General features: G+C 44.8%; 1 protein-coding gene across 1 annotated transcript in view; it reads left to right on the top strand.

Moving 5' to 3' along the window:
• The first annotated feature begins 2,521 nt into the window (after positions 1–2,521).
• Positions 2,522–16,903, top strand: part of SVR1 (pseudouridine synthase family protein) — a 75,456-nt gene continuing 61,074 nt past the window's right edge. The window contains exons 1-2 of the mRNA XM_087376978.1: positions 2,522–3,181; positions 3,360–3,439. Coding sequence (XP_087233104.1) covers positions 2,587–3,181; positions 3,360–3,439 — 675 coding nt within the window. The 5' untranslated portion in view covers positions 2,522–2,586. The remainder of the gene's footprint in view (positions 3,182–3,359; positions 3,440–16,903) is intronic.

Here is a 16,903-nt window from a genome sequence, read left to right as displayed (position 1 = left end):
CATTCGTATTCATTGGATGAGAAAGCAAGAATTTTTTGTTATGGACTAGATGTTTTTGAAGAAGTTTGGAGATGTCCATGCTGTTTATGAAAGTATAGTTACAAATTCAACCAATATTTTAAAACGAACCTTGCGCATATGCCTCTTGTGCCACCTCTTGAAATGAAGCTTTCAAAGAACAGCATGGGCTTTTTTTGATAGGGGAATTTTTTAAAAGATTTTCTTTAGGGGGCCTACTTGGAGAAGCAAAAATAGAAGGAGTTGACTTCGCAGCTATTCATAAAAGAACATGTTGAAGTTGTAGGAATCCCTACAACCAATTTCCACAATCAAAATATGTCTATTCCATTTCATTTTAAGAAAATGAAGCAGAAAACATATGAAACACATTTTTCCATTGTTGCAATTTCCAAAGTGTGAAAAACACATGCAAGTTGATGCTTACTAATTAACATTCTACAAATATAAATCAAAGATTGAGAAATCAGAGAATTTATGATAACAAAATAACAATGGAAAATATTGATTGAGTGAATTTGGTGAGAATAGAGTGGTAAAGCAGAAGAATAGCTTCAAGGTAGCTGGCAGTAATAGCTTGTTCGTGAGCCTCTATGCAAATGTCACTGCAAAACCAAAGAACATACGACTGGCAGTTCTATAAAAAGTTAAAACTACAATAAAATAGCCAATAAACATATGCAAAGCGTTACAAGATGATGGGGCACAATATAATACCACACTAGAGGACAATTTGCCTTGATTAACTTCAATTTTGTTACCCACGAAAAACATGAGCACAAAATTGAACAATATTAAACATCATGTTTGCAAAACAGAACATCGATAGAAGATGGGGGCTTTGAGTCATAAGTTTTGCAGAGGAGAAAATAAACAGTGCATTAAATCAGGCTTCCATACAATCCTCCTCAATCTATGCACTGATTCTCCGAGTAAGGAGTTAAATACGCTTGTTGGCGAATTGAGCGGATGGTCGCAACGACAAAGGAATGTATTAATTCCTTGTTTTGGATCAATAGGAGGACAAAGGGTCAACTGCTAATCTTTGACAGGAAGGTCGCAACTGCAGACTAAAAACACACATACATAATAGGGTCGCAAACAATTATGCATCAACACAATGCATCAACCCATCAAATCGAAGATACGCAACAAAATCTGCCCTCAAACGTGCGTCAGGAGCTTCTACACAGAAACTTCTTACCTATTAAATTTGATTTAACAAACTTGCAAAACTATGAGTGCAGCGACAAATGAATCGCCAGTACTATAGCTTTGCTTAACTATATATGAAAGCAAAGAGGATGTACCGTAGCTTTTTTTAACTGTGGGAAATTGACAATAGCGTATCTCTGTGGTATGAAAGTAGAGAAGGGACAAGAGGATGCAAAGAACAGGAATGTTGAAACCAGACACAGGAAAAATGTAGATATTGCAGGCTCGAAACAGATAACGTCTTCATGCATATCTGAAGTACTTACTTGCGGGAATTTCGTTCAGTTTCTTGGCAGCTTCGTTTCCACCTTCGATGACCAGGTGTTTGTCTGATATTGGTGTAATAGGACCTGGTACCAGTTCAGGGCAGGCTCTTGCTAGTCCTATGCGCAGTCAAGAAGAATAAGAAAATGAAAAGAAAGGAAGGACATTTGAAGTTGAGCAAAGAAAAAGAAAGGAAGTCCACCCTTCTCAAAGACACAGCTGGAGGTTTCCATCATCTTGGCCGATCCTTCCATTGCTTGTTTCCACTAAAATCAGAACAATTGGAAAAAGGGTGCGGATGAGGTAGCTATCATACGAAATTTATAGATGGACGGAACGAAGAGAGCATCACGCAGGGGAAATCAAAGTCACAATCCAAGCCACAAACTTCTTTACTCACTTAATCCAACAATCATTGAAATCACAATTCGAGGGCTTAATCACGAACAATACGGTGCATTAAGAAGAGAATATCGACTAGCACATAGATTTAATTATAGAACATGCAACGTTTCCAAATTCCAGCATTGCCTCTATTTCCAGCTTCAATGGCAGGTGCCTTGGCTAGTGTGCTCCGTCTCTCTTATTAAAGGCTCCACCAATCCCGCTTGCTCCTTCTCTTTCAATCTTTCATCCGCTTGCACAAAAATTTTGACTAATAATTGGTGCAGAGCTTCATCAGATAAGGCCACTCTCCCCTCTTGCTCCTTCTCTTTCAGTCTCTCGTCCGTTCGCAGCACAATACTGATTGCACCGCAGAATTCATTTCACATCTTTTAGGGGAAGACTTGCAGCGGAACGGCGCTGCATCAATTACTGAACTTTCATGCACCAACTTGAAGAACATGAAGCCACGTGGAGGGACATTACTTTTGCATGCACCAACTGGCACGCAAGTGAATGTTCACAGCTCAAACCAATCGGAAAATTACAGCATGGCAAGCAAATAAAAAAGAACGAATTTCTGCTTTTCCAAAAATCCTAGATGAAGCTCGTTTCGCTTGAAAATTGGAGGCAGAACATTGTCCCACTCTCCAAAGAAACAATCGCTATTAAGGTTTTGAAAGCTCCCGTGTATTTTGTTCTTTGATGGCGTCGCTTCTCGTCTCCTCTTCCGTTGCATCATCGTCTACTCGCCTTCCCAACCTCGCCGCTGCCCTCGTTGCTGAAAATCTTTCCTTCGTTGCCTCCCTCAGATTCACTGGAGCTTCTTCCTCTCTATTCTCGCCTTCCTCCCCTTCTTCCACTTCCACTCAAGCCCTGCTTTGCATCTCTGCTGCTTCCACAGAGACGCGCCTGCCGGACATCCGAAAACCGCCTCTTTCTAAGACTCCGCAGGGTTTTATCCCCTTGTTGATCAGAGACAAAGATGGTCAATTCACGTTGAGAACACCCAATGGTGAGTACCGCAGCCCCTCTGATATTGTGAAGCACGATGGCTCGTCGTCTTCACAGTCACGGACGCCTACCCCGGCCTCCCCTCGGAAGAACTCCGTTAAGCAGAAGAAGGACGCTTCATCGTCACAGTCACCGACGCTCACCACAGCCGCTCCTCCAAAGCGGCTGGTCCGCGATAAGAAAGTGGCGACGGGACCTCCGAAATACTCCAAGGCAGCTAGGCGGTACTACAATCAACACTTCAGAGAGCCTCAAAGGCTTAATAAGGTCTTGGCAACTGCAGGGGGTAAATTAAATTAAAACTCGACTACTGCCGTTGTAATTTACATTAAAACTCCAGTACTACTTAACAAGGTCTTGGCAGCTGCAGGGGATAAATTACATTAAAACTCCAGTAGACCTGCAATGCGAGGTCCCGTCTTGCCCATAGAGATGTTAAGTTTCAGTGCTGTTGGATGATGCAGTGGCCTCAAGACGCACGAGCGAAGAGTTCATCTTTGAAGGTAGAGTCACAGTCAACGGCAATGTTTGTAAAGTCCCTCAGGTTTGTTGCCTTTCTCACCTTTCGACTTTGAAAGCTGTCACTCCTGTCACATGCCAAGCCTTCGTATGCGCACAGCACAGAGTGCACGTATTTTGTAGTGGGAGCAAGAAGATCCCGATTCAATGTATGTTGAGCTATGATAAAGTTCTTCAATTTCTTTAGATTTCAAAGTAATTTCTTAAGCTCTTTGTTGTGAATATGTGTAAGGTCTGGGAATGGAATGATCTAGGCATAAGGCTGTTGATTTTTAGCTGTCCAAGGTTCAAGATGAGCTCATGACACAAATAAATAGCATGAGTAAGGAGGAGATGGAGATGACCATAGAAAGAACCAGTAGATTGCATACTCTAAAGAGCAAAGTTGACTTGGACACAAGCATACAATGTAATTGGATCCCAATAAGAATCACCTTGTAGGGATTGCCAAATGGGACTCTGATGCTTTGCTACATTGGGAATCACTTGGCTTGCTTTCATGAAGCATGCATTGAACCCAACGTTTGCAGAGATTACAGCTAATCGGGGGAAACGCTGTGAAATATCAGAGAGCCTACTTGTATTTATAGACATTGTCAGCGGAAAGAATCCTAAAGGATCTCATAGATGTCAGCTATTGGAAAAGCCCAACTTTTTTTGGGACGAAAGTGAATTATGTTTTCAGAAAACTACTTTATGGTTTAAGAGAAACCTCCATGTGTCAGTATGTTGATCCCAAGTGTGATTTGACCACTACCAAACCCTGTTCACAAGGCATGCAGGAAAGATGAGTTTGTCTTGCTTTCAATTCTCCAGCCACATGGGCTGGTAGTGATGAGCTTTTTGGCTGGTCTTATGTCGCACTGGCTTGTACCCACATTGTGGAGCTTCACTGACTATCCAAGCACTTTATTTTGGAGCTTTGTTGCAGCGTATTTCTAGATCTGAGTTTTGTCTTTTCAAGCACTTTGTTTAGAGTGACTTTGGACACAATTAAAGGTTTCTACTGTCTACGTTCGGCTTCAGGAGCATGTGTCTTCTCTGACATCGTATCATAGCTTAAGGGTTCAACTCTATTATTAAGCTTTTGTTCTCTCTCTCTCTCTCTCTCTCTCTCTCTCTCTCTCTCTCGCGTGCGCGCGCTCTACGTGGGGGGGGGAGCTGTTATGAGCAGCTGCGCACCAAGAACCCTGCGCAGGACCATGGCTCTACCATAGGCCACGTTGGGCCACACGCCTGCCTTGCCATCCAAGAACAGGGCTGACCTGCAAAATCTGCAAAACAATAGTCAATGAGATCAGCGCCCGGCCTCCAAAGTCCAAGAAGTCCAAGAAAAGCCCAAGAAAGTTCAAGAAAGCACTTTGAAATCAACTAGAATTCTAGACAGGAATCCATTCTCAGATTTCGAATCTTGAATCCCAGAAAGAAGCGCCAAATCTGCTCAGATTCTGTAAAAGGCATGCGTTACTTAACAGAGTGAAGTTTTCCATCAATAAGAGGTGAGAATTTTTCCCAGCAAGGGGCTTTTGATCATGCAGTAAACAGTAGACAGCAAACACAGAACTGTCAGGATCAAGAATCAAAGTCAAATAGTTACATAGACATGAGGGTGTTTAGAAGACACGTGGGGAAAGCAAGCCTTGGAAGCTGCCATAAACACTTACTGCAATGAATGGGGCAGGGGCTGAATTGGTGAAGGCCTGAGATGGCAGAAAAGGGAAAGAGGAGAGTGTTGGAATATGGAAGCAAGAACTAGAAACTAGAAAACTAGAAGTGAAATAATAACAAGATTGAAAGACAAGAAGTACCTTGAGAAGAGTGTAGACAAGACACAAGCTAGATAGATAGATTGCAATGATGTGACCCATGAATATATGGGCCAAAGTACAAGACATAAAGCAAGAGTGCTTATGGGATAATTGTAGAGGTGCCACATGGCACACACTCAAGACACAAAGACTAGACTAGACTTAGACAAATGTAGACTAGGGAAATAGTACACTTAGTGTGCACTTATCTCCAACACCCTCCTTAAGTGGACACTAGGAGTAAGACAGAAAGACAAGACTAGAAGACAGACATAAAGACTGATAGACTGAGAGACAAGATAGAAGACATCACAGACAAAGATCCTGAGACACCCCTCCTCAAGTGATATCCTCATATGGGTCCACAAGGGTAGGGACAAGATGGATCTAAAACAAAACACACTCAGATCAAATAGACAGACAGACAAGACTAGATAGACAGAAGACTGACTGTAAACAGAAAGACCAAGACACTAGAACCCTTTGACCTACATCATCGGTGGTCAAAGTGGTAGACAAGAAATAGAAGTAATCAGAAAGCCCACTTCTCATCATATGGGGAAGGAGCAGCAGGATCAGCTGATGGAGATGTTGCAGCAACATGGGCTGAGGTACATGCAGGGGCTGATGTAGAGGGTTTGGAGTAGCAGTCCCTCTCCCGGTGATTATCACGGCCACAAATGGTGCATGGATGAGCCTTGAAATAGTCCTTCTCCATATGATTAGTTTTGCCACAATGGGTGCAAGGCTTTCTTACCTTAGAACTTCCTTTCTTTGCTAAAAATGTAGTGTCAGTTACCTTTCGTTGTTGAGTTCTTTCTTCCTCTTGGAGAGCATTGATGATACCTTCAAGAGAAGGATTATTGTGATAGTAGCTCCCTCCTGCATATGTAGATCAAAGAATGAGATCATAAGTGCAATCTTAGAGTTTTTAGATCTGGGTCCAAAAAGGGTATCCAAAGTGATCCATGCTTGAGAAGCAGACTGTATGTCGGAGATGTGATGAATGTAATCATCTCCAAGACCGAGCAAGATGATAGCATAGGCTTTGTCGTTTTTGGCATTGGGAACATAAGTGACAACTTGCTCAATGTCGGACTCTTCGGGAGCAGGACGGTGAACAACGTCCCAAAGACCTTCTTTCATAAGATGGCACTTAATTTTGATTTGCCAAGTATGAAAGTTGGACCCATTGAATTTGTCGATAGACATGAGAGAATGAGAGGAAGATGCCATGTGGGAAGGTCTTACCTCTTGCTAAGATGCAAGTGCAGTGTCTATTCCCTTACAATAATGCAAAAATAAAAGAAAGGAGAGATCCAAGAAGCCGGTTCTCTCACCACTTTGTCAAGGCCATAGCATGTTACAGCCCATCGAAGCGGGAGGAACCAGCAAAAAAGGAACTGCTCAGCAAACTGAAAGAGGCAATGCACAGTACCTTAATCCCAGGCAGAGGCAGAGGCGCAAAAAGGAGCGCGGTCCAGGAGGTGCAGACAGCGCGAGCTCCGTGCAGTCACGAATAGATGGCGCAGATCTCCATGAAGATGGTGCAGATCGCGAACAGCAGCCTGTGCAGGTACGGATTCCGTACAGTCGTACGGACTGTACGGACAGTCTTGACTTGTACTTTGAAATGTCCGTTCGTTGATGCAGGTGCAGGAGCGAGAGCAGGAGCGGGAGCTACAGCAGCGCCAGATCTGCGCAGATCTGACAGAGAGAGGAACTGCGTGTTAGAGTTAGCTCAAATGTCCACCTCTCATGTAACCCACCAATATTCTGTGTACCCAATGTTGTAAGGCCCCCATATGAGGAGAAGCCATGATGGGTATCAGATATTGGGAGGGATCCCCAGTTTAGACACTGGAAGGGGTCTTAGAGTAGACCAGATGGTTATGAGACGGCTTAGGAGCCAAGAGTAGATACCCGTCTGCACAAAGGGGGGGTTCGGGGGGGCGATAGCCCTCCCGATAGCAGGGGGTCCGGGGGGCGCAGGCCCCCGGTGGGGGTCTGGGGGCAAAGCCCCCAGCGGCAGGGTCCAGGGGCTGCCGGTAGCCCCAGGCCCGACGGTATGACCTATGCGCGATCCTTCATCTGCTCGACGGCATGTTTTCTGAAGGGTCGGTGGTCTTCCAGGCCGACTGTCTATTAGGCCGACTGCCTATTACAGGGCCGACCGTCAACCACTTACACTATATAAGTGGCCACCCCCTATCATCAGATCACCAGTTCTTCACGCTCATAGTCCTCCGTCCAGCATCTGTCTAGATCACCATCGAAGCTCTATCTGTAGAGCGCACGGGTGGACAGCCAACCATCAGTTGTATCAGCAGTTTGGTATATCAGAATTTTTGTATTCTCTCCAGCTTTCCATCGTGTACTTGCGTTTTGTTGTTATCTTCCGCTGCATACTATTTTCTTACATGGTATCAGAGCTCAGGCTATCTGAGTAACGACTTTATTGCAAGTTCAACGAGCTTTGTTAGCAAAGGCTACTAGGAGTGATGGCTGCACCAACCCCGTTGCGAATTCGTCCACCTGCCTTCAATGAAGGCAAGCTCGATGGGACGAATTATACTTTGTGGAAATTCAAGATCAGCGCGATCTTGGATTCATATGAGCTTCTGGATACTGTTCTGGGATTGGATCCAGAACCGGTTGGATCACCGAATCCAAACAACCCCAACGTCATAACGCCACCGAATGCAGATCTTCTTCGGGCATGGAAACGAAGGAACGCAGATGCACTCTGCGCTCTTGTTACCAGTTCAAGTGATTCTGTTTTGACTCTGATTCAGCATACAGACAAGGCAAGTGAGGCTTGGAACATACTGAAAGGTCAGTATGAAACGCGGAATCAGACCAGAATTCAAAATCTGGAGAATATGCTTGCTGCAGAGAGGTGCTCTGATGGAGAATCAGCTGAGACATTCATCACACGGATCAAGAATCTACGTGATCAGATGGCGGCGGTTGGGATTACAAAGACCAGCGAAGAGTTGGCCAGAAGGTGCATTCGGATCCTTCCACAAAAGTACGATGCGTTGGTCACGACACTCAACACGCAGGTAAGAAATCCACCCCTCACTTTTGAAGAGTTCAGCGCGATGCTTTGTTATGCTCTAGCCGAGATAGCATGACCTCGGATAGATCGGTGGGCATTTTCTCTTAGATGGCCAACTTTTGTAATAATTAATGTGCGTAATTAAATGGTCAAGAGAAGTAACTGCCAAGGTCCAAGGTGAGGGCGTAATGGCATTGACTAGATAGTTCTAATAGGGCTAGGGCCTAGGTGCATCTAATATGTAAATTGCCAAGGGGCAATTGTTTTAAAGGGGAACTCCAAGAGAGGGGTGAAAAAGGATGCATCTAAGTAAGGGCCTAAAATGTGACATGTGGCCAGGAACTATCTAGGGAAATTGGGGTCTCAAGGATAAGGAAGAGGGATAATCTAGAAAAATTATGAACTAAGTCGAATCCTTCCTTGAGAGTTGGCTGGGAGGAAAAACCAGAAGCCATCGCCCGTGACATATCAGCGAAAATTAGAGAACTATTGCATGAGTAGCAAGGTCTTAGGTTAAGGTCGATAACACTTGGTATCAGAGCGCAAGGAATAGGAAGCGTTCGTGAGTTTTGAAGAGGGAAGCTACGGACGAACAGTAGAAGGTTAGTGGGAAGGTACGTCATCGAATATAGCAGTTGGAACTTCTCATACGGTGGCTGGAATTAGAGGGTCGCTGTGACGTCGTGAAGAGCCGTCGCTGACGAGTCGCCTATCGACGTGGTCTACGAAAGACTTTATACTTAGGCCAGCGCAATTACTTCGACGAGGAGCGAAGAAAAATTAATTGAATGGAACGTGAAGCGACGGCTTATATAGCGCAATATTTTGGTATCGTCAAGCGTAGGCTGGTCGTGATAGGCAGGAAGCAATTGCGGCAGGAGCAGCAGCAGCTCGTGAACGGTGTGCAAGCGTGGGACAGCGCAGTTGCTTCGACGGCCGAACGAAGAATCAATCGGTTGACCGTAGGTTCCGTTCACTTTTCGGTTGGGGTGTGAGGTAGAGCGGAACGGCTGGACAGAATATAAGGACGCTTGCAGGATTTGGGAGACAGCCGTTGCGGAATCCCAGGGAGCACAGTTTTCATATCGCTTTCCAGTTTTTTTGGTTTGCAGTTTATATTATTTAAAAAAAAAAAAAAAAAAAACCAGAAAAGTAAGAGTGGGAAAAAAAAAAAAAATATTTCCTTTTTTTCAAAATGGAACCAGAAGGGCAGAGTTCAAGGGTGAATCCTAGTGAGTCTAGAGCTCAATCTACACAACAGATGTCACATCACGCAACACCTACATTGATTGGTAGGATCTCAATATTAGAGGACGCTTTACAGCAGATTATGAACCAGCAGCTTCAGGTTAATGCTGGTCAAAACGAGATTAGGGAGATGGTGCAAGCCTTGTCGGCTAGACCGTCTAGGATTGACAAGGGCAAAGCTCCAGCAGAGCCAGAGCCCAGTGTACATTCCTTAGAGCGCGCTAGGGTCAAAGTGCCCAATATTGCTAATTATAGACCGGAGAAGTACGCTGGTCGGATGACCGAGCGCAGCTCTGATGTGATCGAGGTTTGGTTGCACAAGTGGGAAGAAGCCTTCGCCATTTGTGAGATTAAATCCGATCTAAAGAAAATCCGCGAGGCCACACACCTGTTTATTGAGGCAGCGGATAGATGGTGGATAAAGCAACAGAAGGATCAAGTTGCTCCAACCACCTGGGAAGGGTTCAAAGCTGAATTCAAGAAACACTTTCTCCCACCTGATGAAGAATCCCGAGCTTGGGATGCTTATAGAAATCTTCGTCAGAGGAGCTTGTCAGTGGCAGAGTACACTGACAAATTTAGGGAATGTGTTATGAAAATAACAGACCCTCTCCCTATGTCGGTTCAGTTAAAAGACTATATCTATGGACTGAACGACAAGATAAAAATGGAAGTTCGGGCTAAATATGTGACTACATTAGATGAATCTATAGCAGTAGCCCTGAACTATGAGGATGCCAGAGGTAGATCTGGTGGATTTGTGCAGGCAGGGACTCAGTATGAGCACCCGAGGAAAGGGGGATTTCAGAGGAAATGGGTTTCAAAGACAAGTGTCTCGCAGCCAAGTGGCCAAACCAAGCAGGTGAAGCCGGTTGAGGGACCAGCAAAAACAAGTACCACCGTTGGAGTGAAAAGGAAAATAACTCCAATGGCAGCCCGGGCTTGGTCAAAGTCCTCGTTGACCCCTGAACAAAAAGAGAAAGCTAGGAAAGAAGGATTGTGCTTCGGCTGCCTTCAGCGACATCAGTGGAAGGATTGTCCACTGAATAAAGATCGTCGCACGGCTAGTATGATAATATCTGAATGCGACGTGGAAATGCAGGAGAGTCCCAGTGCGGAACATTTGCAGATGCAACTGGCGGGACCTTCTCAGAGGTTAGTACCTTGTTTGTTATGTGTATCTGTTGCTAAGTTAGTGACGAGTGCACCTGATAACATCCTATCTAAGCCCGCAGCAACGGGGTATACAGCCTTCAATGATACGGAGCTAATCAAAATGAAAGGGCAAGTGGCCAATCATGATGTCATTGTGTTGTTTGACTCAGCGTCAACTCACAATGTGATTAACTCCAAGCTCGTGAAGAGGCTGAAATTAAAGACAAGTCCATCTGACTATGCGTACACAGTCAGGATGGCAGACGGAAGTTCAACTGAAGTATGGGACCAAAGGGTTACCCAGTTGGAGCTTCGGATTCAGGACTATACTGAGAAGCTTGATTTTGAAATGACCAAGCTTGCTCATGCGGATATAGCCCTGGGAATGGCGTGGCATTCTAGTAAGAATCCAGCCATTGATTGGAAAAAGCACGTATATCAATTCAAGATGAATGATGTGCTTTATGTCTTGCGAGGTGAAAAAGATATACCTCAGGGACCGTTGGTTTCCGTGATGGAAATCAGAAAGGCTCAAGTAGAGTTTTTGTACCTTTGCACCGCATCGGTAGAGCCGGTGGATGAGTCTTCGGCTAGCACTGATGTTACGCAAAGTGGTGAGATGGCCAAGCTGGCTAATCTTATAACAGAGGAGTTCTTTGAATGTTTTAGGGATGAACTACCTTATGGGTTACCTCCAGAGCGGAAAGTTCAGCATAAGATTGAACTGATCCCGGGGGCAGAACCTGTAAATAGACCTCCCTATAGAATGAGTTTTACTGAAGAAGCGGAGGTGCGTAGGCAACTGGAAGAATACCTCAAGTTGGGGCAGATTCAACCAAGTTTCTCACCTTTTGCTTCACCAGTGATATTAAAGAGGAAAAAGGATGATACGTTTCGCCTCTGTATAGATTACAGAGCATTGAATAATATCACTGTTAAGCACAGGTATCCGATGGCTCGGATTGATGATTTGCTAGATGCATTACATGGAGCCGTGATTTTCAGCAAGATAGATCTTAAGTGCGGCTATCATCAGATCCGGATTAGAGCCGAGGATGTGCATAAAACCGCTTTTAGAAGCAGGTTTGGTCATTATGAGTTTTTGGTAATGCCCTTCGGACTTACCAATGCTCCAGCGACCTTCGTCATGCTTATGAACGATTTACTACGTCCGTATATCGGAAAGTTCGTAGTACATTTCATTGATGATATCTTGATATTCAGTAAAAGTGTTACTGAGCATTGTGAACACTTAAGGATAGTGTTCAGTACTTTGAGGAAAGCCAGTCTTTATGTGAATAAAAAGAAAACTATACTGTGTATGGTTAGGCTTGAGTATCTAGGGTTCATAATTACTCCACAGGGGGTAGAAATGGATCCGAAGAAAGTGGCTGCGATACTAACTTGGCCAATCCCTCAGAGTCTGACCGCGTTGCGATCATTCTTGGGATTTGTCCAGTTTTATAGAAGGCATATCAAAGGATATTCCGGAATAGTATCGCCATTGACTGATCTGACCTCAGATAAAGTACCGTTTATTTGGGGACAGAATCAACAAGAAAGTTTTAACACCATAAAACAAGCTGTGGTCTCAGGACCGGTGTTAAAAATAGTTGATCCCCAGAAACCATTGTTCCTAGAAACCGATGCAAGTGGCATTGCGGTAGGAGCAGTTCTCCTTCAAGAGGGAAGGCCAGTAGCCTTTGAAAGCAAGAAGCTTTCTCCCTCTCAAAGGAATTGGCCAACTCATGAATTGGAGTTGTATGCTGTTATCCATGCTTTGAAAACATGGAGGCATTATCTGTATGGTTCAGAGTTTTATGTGGATGTAGATCATGATACTCTGAAACATTTCTGTAAACAGCTTGACTTGAGGGGCCGCCAAGCTAGGTGGGCAGAGCTCATGCAGGAGTTTAATTTAACGATTCGGTACCGAAGAGGAAAAGACAATAAGATAGCTGATGCGTTATCTCGCATTATGCACAACCTGAGTTTCACGGTATTAGAGAGTGCTCTAATGACCGAGATCAGAGAAACTCAGAAGGTGGACGAGTTTGTCCAGAGCTTATGGCCTAAGGCTCATGTGTTAAAACCCGGGGAAAGTGAAAAGGATGACCTGGCATCCAGAAAAGGCCAAACTTATGCAAGATATACCATAAGGGATGGTATGCTAGTTAGAAATGGCAAGGTTGTAGTACCTGGTCAGAATGATCTCAGGCAGAGAGTCATTCGACAATGCCATGATAGCCCGTGTGCGGGACATCCAGGTGTCGAGAAGACATATGATCTTGTGAAGCGAGATTTCTTTTGGCCAAAGATGAAAAAGCATATTCATGAATATGTGACACGGTGTTTCTCGTGTCAGGTGAGTAAGGCCGAGCGGGTGAAGCCACCCGGACTTTTACAGCCCTTGGAAATACCACTCAGCAAGTGGGAGAGCATTTCCATGGACTTCATTGTAGGGTTACCTGCAACACAAGGAGGGTATAATTCTATCCTTGTGGTGGTTGATCGTCTAACCAAGATGGCTCACTTCATTCCGACTAGAGAGTCTGTTAGTGCCCCGCAAGTAGCGGATTTGTTTATTAAACATATATTTCGTCTGCATGGATTGCCTAGATCCATAGTGTCAGACAGAGATGTCAGGTTTACCGGTCATTTTTGGACCGCGGTATTTGAGACACTAAGGACTGAGTTGGGAATGAGTAGTGGGGATCATCCTGAGACGGATGGTCAGACGGAGAGAGTCAACCAGACTTTAGAGGATATGCTGAGGGCATATGTGTCATTGAGGCAACATACATGGGACAAGTGGTTGCCATTGTTGGAGTTTGCCTACAATGATAGGAAACATTCATCTACTGGGTTCAGTCCGTTTGAGCTGAACTACGGTTATAGACCAGCCAATCCAACTATAGTTGGAGTACCTCAGAAAGTGCCTAGTGCCGCGAACTTTGTAGTTCAGATGCGGGAGATGCTAGCACTTGCGAGAGCTAATATCCGTCAGGCTATGGATAGAGCCAAGGTGTATGCGGATGAAAATCGGTCTATAAGAGTATTTGAAGAAGGAGAAAAAGTTTTTCTCAGAATTCCTTCGCACTCGAAGTCGTTGACTTCAGGAGAGTGTGCTAAGTTATCACCTCGATACTGTGGGCCGTGGTTAATTCTGAAGAGAATAGGCAGTGTAGCCTATAAATTAGAATTGCCACAGGGGTGTAAGGTGCACCCGGTTTTTCATGTTTCGCGCTTAAAGAAATTTTTGCATACAGGTGACTCACTAATCGAAGGTGTGGTTTTATTTCAGGAGATAGAGGATATTGCAAGGCGCAAACCAACAAGAATCCTGGATCGAGGAACAATGCAAATACGAAATCGGAAGATACCCACGGTGTTGGTTGCATGGCATGGTCAGCCTCTATCGGAAGCTACTTGGGAATCCGTGTACCAGTTGCGGAGAGCATTCCCAGATTTCATCATCGAGGACGCTGATGCTTGAAGAGGGAAGGAATGTTATGCTTTAGCCGAGATAGCATGACCTCGGATAGATCGGTGGGCATTTTCTCTTAGATGGCCAACTTTTGTAATAATTAATGTGCGTAATTAAATGGTCAAGAGAAGTAACTGCCAAGGTCCAAGGTGAGGGCGTAATGGCATTGACTAGATAGTTCTAATAGGGCTAGGGCCTAGGTGCATCTAATATGTAAATTGCCAAGGGGCAATTGTTTTAAAGGGGAACTCCAAGAGAGGGGTGAAAAAGGATGCATCTAAGTAAGGGCCTAAAATGTGACATGTGGCCAGGAACTATCTAGGGAAATTGGGGTCTCAAGGATAAGGAAGAGGGATAATCTAGAAAAATTATGAACTAAGTCGAATCCTTCCTTGAGAGTTGGCTGGGAGGAAAAACCAGAAGCCATCGCCCGTGACATATCAGCGAAAATTAGAGAACTATTGCATGAGTAGCAAGGTCTTAGGTTAAGGTCGATAACATGCTTCTAGAGGAGGAGATGCGAATGAAGACCCGCGATGGCGGAAGTGATGCAGCATTCTCAACCACATCCAAAGGGAAGGGTGGAGAGAAGAAGAATGGTAAGAAGAAGAAGTTTTCAGGTAAGTGCCACTACTGCAACAAAAGCGGTCACATGATCAAGGATTGCAGAAAGAAGCAGCAGGACGAAAAGAATGGCACTACACAGTCTTCTTCGAAAGGCAAGGAATCTGCCAACACAGTTGAAACTGAGTTGGAGCTATGGGTTGCAATTGAAGAAATATGCTCCTCAACAGAAGTTTCAACAACGAATGATTCGTGGCTCCTTGATAGTGGAGCGTCCCGTCACATGACCAGAAAGAAGGACTGGTATAGCTCTTTCAAGCCTCTACAAGAGCCCATGAACGTGACGGTTGGTAATAATGCAAAATGCCCTGTGGAAGGTACAGGTACTATCTCTCTTTCCATTCAAGAGGGTGAAACTAAAGAGCTTTCTGATGTATTACTAGTTCCTCAACTAAAGAAGAACTTGCTTTCGGTCGCTGCGATAACTGATCGCAACTTGGAGGTGCGTTTCAAGAGGACCGGAGCAGAAATCCTTAATGCAGCGGGCAAGGTGGTCGGCAAGGCAGTAAGGAAGAACAATCTCTACGAGCTGACGGCACTAACAGTCTCTTCAGGAGTGGGCATCAGTAAGGTATGGCATGAAAGATTTGGTCATCTTAGTTATCCTATTCTTTTGGAAATGCAGAAAACAGGGATGGTTGCACACTTGCCTGCACTCTCAAAGGTGCAGGAACCTTGTGAAGCTTGTATGATGGGCAAGCAACAAAGGAAGGCTTTTCCACATGAGAGCGGCTATCGGGCAAAGGCTCCTCTAGAATTGGTTCATGCTGATCTCAGTGGGAAAGCTCCAACTCAAGCTTTGGGGGGATGTAACTACTATATGCTTATCGTCGACGACTACAGTAGATACATGTGGGTGTATTTTTTACGAGATAAGGCTGAAGCTCTTGGAAAATTCAAACAGTGGCAAAAGATGGTGGAAAACGAAAGCGGGCTGAAGGTAAAGAAGCTTCGCACGGATCGAGGAGGAGAGTTCCTGTCAAAAGAGTTCGACACATACTTGCACGAGAATGGCATTAAGCGCCAACTCACGACTGCACATACTCCGCAACAAAATGGTGTTGTAGAGCGTCGCAATCGTACTACCATGGAGATGGCACGATGCATGGCACTAGGTAAAGGATTGCCTAAGTCTTTTTGGGCTGAGGCAGTCAATACAGCAGTCTACATCCTCAATCGAAGCTTCACAAAGGCCTTGACGGGCAAAACACCTTTGGAGGCTTATTCAGGTAAAAAGCCTTCCGCTTCTCATTTCAGAACATTTGGATGTGAGTGTTTTGTTCATGTTCCAGATAGCACCAGAAAGAAATTAGATCCAAAGAGCAGAAAGTGTATCTTCATGGGCTATAGCCAGGAGTCAAAGGCGTACCGGCTATATGATCCAGAGGCAAAGAAGATCGTGGTCAGTCGTGATGTGGTGTTTTGGGAACAGCCACATACAGTGGAGGAGGAGGTATGCCCTTCCACTTTATCATCAGCCGTAAAAGTAACTCACCTTGTGCCCGTATCTAAAGCAGAGTTGCAGAATGAGGAGGAGTACTTCGAGGAACAGACTCCACCAACACCACAACATGCCTTGGCTCCACAAGGTAAGCCACTTCCAAAGTGGGCAAGGCAGCTCTTTGATGAGAAAAATCCGGTTCCAGACTTGGCGGAGTCATCTGCAGATGGACTTCGACGATCAAAGAGGATAGAGGAGCAGAAAAGGGCTTCTGAACACATAGTCAATATGGCCTTGATGGCTGAGATTATGAAAGTTCAAGAGCCTACGAATTTGGATGAGGCAATGGCGGATCCAAATTGGAAAGCTGCCATGCAAGAGGAGTATGACAGCATCATGAAGAATCAGACTTGGGACTTGGTTGATCGTCCAGAAAAAAGGAAGATCATTGGTACCAAATGGGTATGGAAGGCCAAGTACAACTCTGATGGATCTTTGGAAAAGTACAAGGCTAGGCTTGTTGCACAAGGATACTCTCAAGTTGAAGGCTTTGATTTTGAGGATTCCTTTGCTCCTACAGCAAGGATGACAACTATTCGGGTGGTACTTGCCTTGGCTGCTCATAAGCAGTGGCCGGTGTTTCAAATGGACGTGAAATCTGCGTT

The sequence above is a fragment of the Dipteris shenzhenensis genome, chromosome 7 (genome assembly GCF_047967505.1).
Source record: "Dipteris shenzhenensis isolate YYH24624 ecotype China chromosome 7, Dip_SZ_1.0, whole genome shotgun sequence".
Classification (NCBI taxonomy): Eukaryota; Viridiplantae; Streptophyta; class Polypodiopsida; order Gleicheniales; family Dipteridaceae; genus Dipteris; species Dipteris shenzhenensis.
This window is presented reverse-complemented; position numbering and strand designations above follow the sequence as displayed.